At 48.6% G+C, this 10547-nt stretch overlaps 1 protein-coding gene across 2 annotated transcripts; it reads right to left on the minus strand.

Annotated features, from left to right (window-relative positions):
- Positions 1-1404: 1404 nt before the first annotated feature.
- On the minus strand, positions 1405-7722 carry RPS3 (ribosomal protein S3). 2 transcript variants are annotated; one of them, XM_010576630.1, is made up of 7 exons: positions 7625-7722; positions 6607-6737; positions 6256-6349; positions 4985-5079; positions 3933-4120; positions 2463-2659; positions 1405-1476 (listed from the first exon to the last, which is right to left on the minus strand). In XM_010576630.1, exons 1-6 carry the CDS (start codon positions 7652-7654, stop codon positions 2466-2468), a joined length of 732 nt encoding a protein of 243 aa, XP_010574932.1. In that variant the 5' UTR covers positions 7655-7722; the 3' UTR covers positions 1405-1476; positions 2463-2465. The 2 variants fall into 2 exon arrangements, with proteins under 2 accessions (XP_010574932.1, XP_010574933.1); XM_010576631.1 differs by having other exon boundaries at positions 1413-1476; positions 2459-2659.
- Between the last annotated feature and the right edge of the window lie 2825 nt (positions 7723-10547).

Here is a 10547-nt window from a genome sequence, read left to right on the forward strand (position 1 = left end):
AGCTTTCCACTGAAAGATGTGCACAGAAACCTGAAATCAGACTCACTCTCTGACACCCTGAGAAGGCACATCTGTTTCTCACAGACTTAACCAGCTTCCCAGCCAGCACCCTGCCAGGCTGGGTTTCCAGGAGGCCTGCCAGAGAAGCTGGGAACAGGAAGGCTGAGGCTGACACATCCACACATGCTGCCAGACAGACCAGTTCCTGACACCGTCAGTTTGAAATTCCAGTTCGTACACTGCCTGCCTAGCTCCTGCAAAGAAGTCTCCTGCAAATGGAAATCTGGATGTAAAAGCTATTCCTAAGCAACAAATTTTGCAGATTTGTACAATTTTTGTTAATGTAACGAACAGGTTCTGAATTTCTCAAAATCCAAACAAAACAAAGCCTTGATCCTGTGCACATGATCTCCTACGATGTGTGTAACAGTCTCTTCCCATTATGCATCAGACTTTGAAAAACACACTGGGAAAGGAGCTGGCAGAACTAGAATCTCTGCCTGAAACTTAACCAAATGCTCAATCTCACTGCTTCAGCTATGAGGCTTTAGTTTGACCGCAGCAGACAAGAGCATCAAAAGTAATTCATACAGCAACGGAACAGAAGTGAAAACACATCCCACCTACAGACTACGCATTTCAATAGCTTAAGTAGCCTTGTCATCTATTATCAACTTCAGGATCTACCTGTGTTATCATAAAGCTCATTAAAGCCAATTATTAATACAGTGACAAATTAATGGACTGTCTACTCAAGCCTCAAAAGAAGGGAAGTTTTTTTCCCCCAATCGCTTAAATATATTACCATCTCAAATCTTAGGACAGATGGTTTGAAATCCAGAGTGTACACTTCCCCACGACCAGCAATCTGTAAATACCTACTCAGAAGTTTGTCTCAACCCACACGTTCACCAACTAAGGTTACCTGACTCTAACAGGAGCTATAATGTTCCTATATGGTCTATAGCCTTGAAAGTCACATAGTGAATGTCTTTTCAGTGACAAGGGACATGGATGCACAGAGGTGAAAAAAGTATTTAGTAGAACATAGTAATATTTCAGTTGAAGCCAGAAAGGTATAAACTACTGCAACTGCTTCGGATATTGCTAAAAAAGCTCCCCCTTCTGGAAACCTCGGAGAAAGGGACTGGTATGCAAGTGAAAAGTTACCAGTACTACTCCAGTTCATGGGGTGTTATTCATGACCCTCTAAACACCGGATTGCTGCTCCAGCTCTACCTAGAAATCAGCATTTTGTCCCCACTTTGTTTAGATCAGGATCTGGTATGTTCACTCCAAAAGGGTAACACAAGCTGGAAGAAATGCAACAGAATTTCTTCCATACCAAAAGTGGGAGCAAGGCTTTCCTGGAATACATCTTGCAAAAAAAAGCACCTCCACAAACACTGTCTTTTGTGATTTTATTAAGAGATGTTTTCAGGACAGTCAAGCTTCTGGTTGCAGATGTTACAAACCCTACAACAAAAAACAAAATACTGAGTGAGATGGTGGCAAACCATTTCCCATAACCATTCTCCTACCCAAAACACTAAATGAACAAACAGGCTCCAAATTTTCAAATTAAATGGCATCTCTCACGTCTTGCATTTTAGCCAATGATACCCCTTTTGCCCACAGGAAGAGACCTTGCTAGTCAGATTCCCTTCTTTCACTGTGGCCCTGCAAACTCCCTGAACTCTCCCTGTTCACACAAGGCCAGCTTCAGTCAGAGAACACCACAGCCGGGCTCTCACTGGAAGCTAAGGAAGTCTTCTGGAAGAGGCCTTAGGCCCTATGGCTCCTGCTGCTCTAACTGGGGAAAGTGAGCAAAACTTTTAAAAGCAGCAAGTTGCACATTTTCACTGGGAACAACCCAGAGCAGGTCTCAGACAATTTCAAGCTATCAATTTCTCTCTTAGAAGCTACTCCTTCAGGGAGACAGGATTTCAAACCTTTATTATTTACTTATGAAACTAGCCTACACATTGTGCTCAACGTTACTGGCTTCTAAATCTATCCCAAACTGGATCCCATGGAGGGTGGGGTATATGAGGAATATATACCCTGTGCTGTCAACTGCACGCTGGTAGCAGGTGGTACAATGTGAAAACATCCAAGGCACTGTACCCTTCTCAGACAAATGCCTCTAAGTCACTCAAATTGTGACCCAAGGTCCCCAAATCCATGCTGTAGAACACAACACAGAATAGGGCACTTGGACAAGCATATTCCCTTTCAGATTTGTCATCTCATCTTCACTGAAGGGTGTGCTTAGCCAGTTTGCAGCGTACCTTAAACCATGCCCCCTTCATCCAGGGCAATACTCTAAACCCAACCCAGCTGATCACTGCGCCTGGTACAATGCAGCAGCTTTTCCTTCCAGTATCCCAGCTACTGTACAGCTTTTTTGGTGACATGACACCTTTTCCACATGGATCCTCCCACCACACGCAGGCACTTACCCCTCAGGCAGTGGGAACCGGCTGAGGCATGGCTGGCTGTTCTGGTTTGCCACCTTTCTGCTCTGAAATGGGGGTGGTGGGCAAGATCTCTTCTTTGGGTTCCACAATGCTGACGTGGTCTGGCAGAGGCTTTTTGGGGCCAATCTTTCCGCTCGGGTCCCAGGGCAACATAATCTTTACTTTGATGCCCAGTACTCCTGCGAAGAGTGACAGGGTAACACAGACACGCTCATTAAACACAGAACATCAAGTACACGTTCAGTAGGGACAAGCCCCAAGGTCACAAAATATGCTATCTGCACCAAAACCACCTCCTGACAACACTGAAGATGCAAACTGATTGACACAAACGGGCTATAGCTTAAAAATCTAATTACCGTGAATTTACATCAGCGTGTTTACCTTTATCCAATTCATTGCCTTTGTTAACTGCAGCCTGGGACTACAATGAAAACATGCTATATCCTTAAATCATGCTAAGCCTGGTTTTAAACCCTGTCCTTCCTGAGATAACTCAGCTCACTTTCCTAGGAAATTGCACTGGGTTTTTTGCATCCCTTCTCAGACAAATGCCTCTAAATCATCCAATGAGTAGGACATCCTGCCCAAGGCAGCCTTAGCACAGCACCACAGAACATGGCACTGAACAGGCTGCAATGACACAAGGACATCCCTTCTGACTCGTCATCGTATCATCACCGAAGGGAGGGCGGAGAATAGCTTTGTCTATGCTAGTATCCCTACATCAGGTGTTCTGCAATTAAGTAACCCAAAGCCAATTAAGATGCAGAAGTCATTTGTGTTTTACCAGGGGGAAGGACAAGTGTCAGCAGGCTTGGCTAGTTTAGCTGGGAAGATTTGCCAGGTCACAGCTATGGGGGAAAACTGTCTGACACTTGCTTTTTCGTGGGTCTTGTAGCACCCGTGTTCTGTCTGCCTACCCCTGGGAGCCAAGAATCCAAACTGCCAGCAGCTCTTAAACTCCATCAATATGCATTTCAAGTTGTTTGCTACCCAACCTCAGAGGCCACAGGACACAAGTGACAGTATCTGGAAAATGTAAAGCCACATTCTCAACTGGAAACATGCAATCCCCACCACTAGAAAAGTGGATGACCTGGGATGACCAAAATTCTGCTGTCTGCTGATGGCCCCTTCTCCATTTCCCATTCACATAACACAAATGCAAATAAAGTTCTACTTCAGATGTAATGTGCAAACTCCACAGCGAGAGCTTAGTTGCAAAAGCCCAAGAGAACAAGAGATTTTCAGAGTCAGAACTACTGGTAGCACAACTGAACCACTTTGCAAGATCAGGGGTGCATCAAAATCATGTGAATTACCATCCCAGGTGACAGAGGGAAACCTCCAACCTGCAGGCACAGGATGCCAGGAGTTGAGATCTGGCTCTGAAGCACTGATAGAAGGAACCAACAGAGCTGCAAAGGGATCTGCATCCCAGCCACTCACCCTGTCGGAGAAGGACGTGACGCACAGCTGTGTCAACGTAGTAATTCACTGGGTCTCCACTGTGGATCATCAAGCCATCCACAAACTTCATGGACTTGGCACGCTGACCTCTGAGTTTGCCGGACACAACCACCTCGCAACCCTTGGCACCGCTCTCCATGATGAAGCGGAGGACACCATAGCAGGCTCTGCAGGGAGAGAGCAGCAACAGCCACAGCGTTACTCCCACTCTGCCAAATCCACGTGGCTCCGTGGAGGCATTTTACACCAATTTCAAGCACAGACAATCACACTTCAAGTTCTGTTTGTAAGAAGCCTTCCGAACGCACACCCTGTCAATGCTATGCAAAGCAGCAAAAATCTTCACACCGTTTAGCAGTCAAACCCAGCCTAAGAAAACTCTTGTGACTTATGGTCCTTGTAAGGTTGTGGGAACAGTGACAAGCACACATTGTGACACAAAAGCAGCTCCACAGCTGAAGGTGGCCAACACACCCACGTCAGGAGTGCAGCTCCCCATCCCTTCTCAGACAAATGCCTCTAAATCATTCAATGATGACAGGATGCTCCTGCTGAAGAACCACACACAGCATCACAGAACATGACGCTGCAGAGGTACCGCAACAAGAGCCACCCACTTCTGACTCGTCATCTTATCATCACCGAAGGGATCTGAGAAGCAAGGCCACTGTCACCTGAACTACAATTCAGCCAGAAGGCGTGAAATTGTATTTCACTCCTCCACCAATTTATTCACAAAGAAATAAATGCAAGCTTTAAGCACATCAGTCAGACAACTTGTAATCTGATCTACTCTAAGACTACAACTTTCATGTCTGAAATACATTCTAACAACTACTATCAAAAGTAACTGGGTACTAAACAAAAAGCTTCCATACGGTAGAATTATCAATATAAACTGCCCTCTCCAAGTGCAGCATTACTAGGTTAAATTTTCAAACTAAAGATGAGCTGGCAAGGAGGTTTTTTGAAATGGTATTTGAATCCCACACTTCCTTAGTGTGCCACCACACTCAACTTGCTCTACTCACCGACGCACTGCTAAACCTCCCAGAAGCTTGTACCGCAGGGACTCTGCCTGAGCGATTGCGCACAGACCTCTCGTGGCCACCTTCTCAGCATAGAGCTACAAAGGAGAGGAAGTAAACTCAGAAACAGAGCTGTATTTCAAGACAGTTTTCAGTTAGTCCTTCCCCATTCACATGCAGAAGTTTTTTCCTCGGACACTACGCTCCCTTAAGTCCTTCAGCGCCTGTCTCCTACTCCAGGCAGAGCTGAGACACAGTGATGACACTCCAGTGAAAGTCAGGAGACTATTAAAACATCCATGCTGCAGTCTCAAAGAGCTGCTGCTTCAAACAGCCCCAGAACATTAAGTATCACTGGGGAGAGGTATCCAGACGATCACAAAAACTTCGCTTGAGACACAGTTTTTACAACACATCAGTTACATTAAGTCTGCTTAAGTATTAAAATCAAACCTAAGAAAAGGTTTGATTTTTGAAAGCTAGGAGAGTGAGGTGTATTAAATCTAACATCTCCAAGAGACCAAAGTCTGATACTTCAGAAGAACCAGGCATTCAAAACCATGCACATGATATTCCTAGAGCTGACAAATCATGATGCGCTCTGTGAGCATTTGTGCCATTCAGTATGTTTAAGCATTTGCTGGAGATAATCGGCAATCTTCACTGTTTAATGGGATCCAGCAACACTGGCCAAGCAAGAATCAATGCAAGCACCACCCCAGACCACACATTCCCCATCCCCCCCAATTTGTTTTAGAGGAAAGTACTAGTAAGGGTACAGATTTCAAACATTAAAAGACCAAAAATAACTGGTGTGTCACTTACACTGTCTATTTCATTACAATATCATACTCAAAAATCTCAAAGATCCTTCTGCACCGAAAGAATTTCTTTGTAAGGACAGAAGTATTTTGAATACAATAAGGGTAATGGCAACGCACGAATACCAAACAGTATGCTGTTACACTAGCTTCTTACCTCAATATCGGGACAGCGACATTCTCTACAAAACATTACAGGTACGTTTAAAAAGTTTTATCTGCATCCTCCTTGTTGGGTCATCAGAGGAAACGAGCCAAAGTGACAGTGCTCAAAATACCACACACAGCAAAGCATTTTGTATTTCAGTACAAGAGTGTTTTGTGAGAATAGGTAAAACAGGCCCCAAGTTATCTTCAAGTCAAACCGCCTTTCAGCTGACACCACCCAGACAGTGCACAAAGCTAACTGCACAACCCACTTACTACTTACTGTTTTAACCAAGACACTTTTACCTCAACGCTTCCCTCAGGGAAGCCAAACCTCTTCTGCACGACAGCTGTCAGTTCCCGGATGCGGCGTCCCTTTTCGCCCAGGACATTCTGAGTTCTGGAAAGAAAAAAAAAAGCACAGTACGCCTTAGAAAAGTGTCTCCAGGTCTGAGCCTGTAACCATCCCAAAGAGATTCCAGCCCGAGCATCTAACTTAGTTGAGGGGTTGTAACAGTGCTGTATCACTAAAGATCACTTCAAGATCTCTTTCTCAAGTAGTTTCCCCTAATATGGACCACTTTAAGCTTCAGCCTGCAGCAGCATCCCTTACAGCCGTGCACAGCACCTGTGAGTCAACAACAGCATCTCAGTTACCTGGTGGCAAGTATGATAATCTCAGTCCTGGTTGGAGTGACCCGGACTTCTACTCCGGAGTACCCATCTTCAGCCAGTTCACGAGTCAGAAACTCATTCAGCTCAGCTTTGAAGATACCGTCAGCGACAAACTAAAAAACAAACGGACCAAGTCAAGCTCTGTTCAAGTGCTCAGCCTGAACACAAGATTTTCACATTCTGAGTTTGGGTGCAATCCACCCTGCAGACTGACAGTCTCTCCCCCCAAGGAGAGGAAGCAGCAGTGGCGAGAAATAAAAGCATCTCCCCTGAAGTTCCCAGAGACAATTCACTTCTAGCAGGAGCCTACCCCACTGCCTGATCCACACCTCACTACAGCCACATTTCCATGCTGAAATCATAGCTCGCTGCTACACCTTGCCGTGGCACTTTGATTCGGTATGATTTTATATAAAATAATTACGAGGGGGGTGTCCCATCCCTTTACCATCCCCACAGGGGCCTGCTGCTAGGGCTCCCACTCCCACCCTGACAGCGCACAGGCCCCAAGCCTCCCTCCCTCCCTCTCCACGACAGGCAGAGCCCTGCACCTTCCCGCCCCCTCTGACCCACAGAACCAGGGAATCACTAAACTCAAACTCTTCCCACTAAAGAAAAAAAAAAGCCCACAAGGAAAACCAAGCAAGTTCATCAGCTTCCAGCACCGCTCCGCGGCCCTCAGCACAACCCCCGCCTGCCTCCCTTCTGCACGCAAGCCCGGAGCTCCGTGCAAGCCCCAAGCAGGGCTGGGGGGGTGGATCATGGCTTCCCTCCGCCGGGTCCCGCGCAAGGCCCTCCGCGCCCTCCCTCACCCGGGCCTCCCGCCGCTGCCGCCATGTTCCCCGCCGGTCCGCCGAACCGCATCCGTCGCCATCCTCCCGCATCCGCCGCCATCCCCTCACCGCCGCCCCGCCCAGGCGACGCTCGGGGCCGCCCCCGGCGCGAATCCACCGATATGGAGGTGCCCCGCGGCCCCGGCGAGCCGGGCCGCCGCCCTCACCTTGCGCTTCTTGGAGATCTGCACCGCCATCTTGAGCCGCGCCGCCCGGCGGAAAGGAGGGAGCGGACCCTAGAGGAAGGGCTATATCTGCCTTCCGCCGCTTCCCATTGGGCCGACGAGATCACGTGGGCCGGCGGGCGGGGGGCGATGGGAAATGTAGTCTTCCCCGTGCCTTGGCGCGCCGCCATGTTGGGGAGGCTGAACCCTACCGCTGTCAGTGGGGTTTTCCAACCTGTCAGGTTGCTGTGAACGTCCACGGTCTCCATTAAAACTGTTATAAAACCGGCATAAACGGGCACAGGAGCTGGCAGCAAGATCATTCACCCCGATTTGCTACTTGGAGGCCCGCTCTGGCGGTAGAGATGCCCTCCCCTCATGGCACTGCGGCTGGCTGCCCCAGGTGTGAGGGGAGCGCAGCTCGAGGGCCAGCCCATCTAACAGGCTGCTGCTTCTGTCGTTTTAACCTTTTTTTTAGGCAGTCACAGAGGAAGGAAAGGCCCATCAGGAAAAAGGGTTGAAAATCACAGACAGGCTGTTTGGTTATTTCCAGGGAAACATCAAGAGTCTTTGCTGCCAAAGGATGCTGCACTGTTATCCATTCACTTGCTGCTTTATGTAAATTTTAACAGTAGCTATTAACTATTTATTGTTAACTGTAAATAAGGATGATCGCTAACTGTAAACTTAAAGCTATTGCAGGTCCTCCCTACTCTGTGTGCAACATCGTGAGCAGCAGGGCTATAGTCCCTATGCCTCGCTGCAAGACAAATGATTCAATAAACAGGACAGTTGTGGCTCCAGGGCAGATCTTCTGTGGGTTTTTTTGACTCCTATGATGGTATCATCACCTCACCAGTCCAAGCATTGGGTTAAATTAGTAACAGCAGGATGAGATTTCTCGCTTGAAACTTCTGCCAAAGATGGGGAAAGTGGCAATTTTTTTTTTGGAAGTGGTTTAGGGATCGTAGGGGATTACAAGGGTTTGTTTGTGCCATTTCTATTAGAAATAATAATAATGGGCAGAATCGATACATGAAAATACCCGTGTAAATATGGTCTGTTTGGGAAGAGTCAGCAAAGGGAAGCCCTGCCTTGCAAACCTCCCAGAAGGGAGCCAGAGGATAGGGGATAAGGGCAAAAAGGTTGAAATGAGCGGCTTGGCTTTCTGTAAGGCTTCTCTTGGAAAGTCTTGCCAGAGGTTTTACAGAAACTGAGTGGCCATGGGCAAAGGCAGGGGCATTGCACAACTCTGCTCCTTACATGGAGCTTACATGCTGCAGGGGTCTGTGCAACAAAAGAAGAAATGAAACGTCAGAATTATCAAAAAAGAAAGAAGAAATGGGAGACCATCATTTCATGGCTCTGTAAATAATTCTGTGGTGTGCCCACTGGGTACATCTGATCCTGTGTCTCCAAAAGGGTAAATGAGACTCAGGAGAGAATCAGAGCAGGGCAGCAGGGATGCTTACAGGTCTGGCAGCACCTCTGCGTGAAGTGAGCTGTGCAGGTTGGGACTCAACCTGGGAAAGATAAAATGTGGTTGAAATCTACCAACCCACACAAGCTTTGAGAGGACAGGCAGGGTCTGACTATTCGCGGTTCTCCCACGAAGAGCAGATGAAGGCAGTGGGAGCTGGGTGGTTGCTGCAAACAGGTTTGTCATATTTTCAGTTTTCTTTGGGCTTTTGGCTACAGAAGGAAACGCTGGACTAGATTTCTTCTGAGCCAGCATGGCTGCTTTCTTGTTTGTAGGTAGCTGACAGTAGCGGATTGCTGGTTAGGGCCAGCGGTGGTTCGCAATTAGACAGTTGATGACCCCGTGTCCCCACCAAGAGGCATTGCCACCGGCTGGTCTGCCTGGCAGCCACCTCCACGCTGCCTCTGCTTTTGGGCTGGACCGCTTAGATCGTGCAAAGTTGATGAGCAAAGAGTAGTCCCCATAAATGTGCTGGGCAGCAATCAGCATCACTCTGGAAACAGTGAGGTGGAGAAAACATCTCTGCTCTGGAGTGGTACCAACCCTGAAAGGGAGGACAGAGAGTGGAGTGGGACCTCTGCCACCCACACCGAATCCACCCGGGAGCGTGGGTGAGGGTGTCTGACGTGGCCCAGCCCTCCTCCGGCTGTTTAAGCTCTCTCCCAAACAGGGTGGCCACATCTAGACCCCTGTTGCGGTTTGGCACCTGCTAACTCCTGGGCCAAACCCCGCCAGGGCCCCGTGAACAGCGTCACTGCGCCGATGACGGTGTTTTGAGGCCCGTCTCTTTTTGGCACCGCTTTGCTGCCTCATTGAGACGTAGCCGGGCAAACCGTGCAGGGACTACCAGTATGACCAGTGCAGCGCTGGTAAAACACCCCTGCTTCAAACACCCACGCCAGCATCGCCCGTGGGGAGCAGCGGGGAAGCAGCAGCACCTGGAAGAGCCAGCTCTCCTCTTTACCAGGGAAAGGACTATTTTGCCACTAGATGTCAGTGGAGACGGTTTCTAGAGTGGGAAAAGCTTCGTGCCTCTCCTCCCTCTTCCCCCTTTCCCGGGGGTTCAGTCGTCCAGAATTTGAGGGATGACAGAGACATCGTGAGACAGAGCCTGTCTGGAGCAGCCCACGGTCCACTTTGCAAGGGCAGCTGCCGGTGAGGCACTTGTGTCGCCTCTTGTCACCAAATACCTTTTTCTTTCACTCCTGCTGTGTCCAACCATCACACCCTGCCCTCAGCCAACTCCTTCCCCTCTCTCTCAGCCTGTCCAAGCTTAGCTGTCCTTCACCCTCCACCCTTCGACTTCTCCCCCCACTCTCTGCAGAGAGCTATGATCTCTCCAGAGAGAAGGGACTCAGCAGGCGACACCGTCCCTCGCCCCCATCCCCCTTTCCCCGCTCTTGGGCTGCCAAAACATGCTGACCTCAGCGGGCTCTCTGGCAGCCC

Source organism: Haliaeetus leucocephalus, unplaced genomic scaffold, assembly GCF_000737465.1.
Source record: "Haliaeetus leucocephalus isolate CR32 unplaced genomic scaffold, Haliaeetus_leucocephalus-4.0 Scaffold536, whole genome shotgun sequence".
Lineage (NCBI taxonomy): Eukaryota > Metazoa > Chordata > Aves > Accipitriformes > Accipitridae > Haliaeetus > Haliaeetus leucocephalus.

Bases quoted from the DNA above. Each gene is read 5' to 3' on its own strand.
- RPS3 (XM_010576630.1), bottom strand. From the start codon at position 7,654: ATGGCGGTGCAGATCTCCAAGAAGCGCAAG. The intron at 4,121-4,984 runs GTGAGTAGAGCA...CTCTCCCTGCAG, and splicing joins GGAGGTTTAGCAGTGCGTCG to AGCCTGCTATGGTGTCCTCC. The intron at 2,660-3,932 runs GTGAGTGGCTGG...CACTCTTCGCAG, and splicing joins TCACGTCCTTCTCCGACAGG to GAGTACTGGGCATCAAAGTA.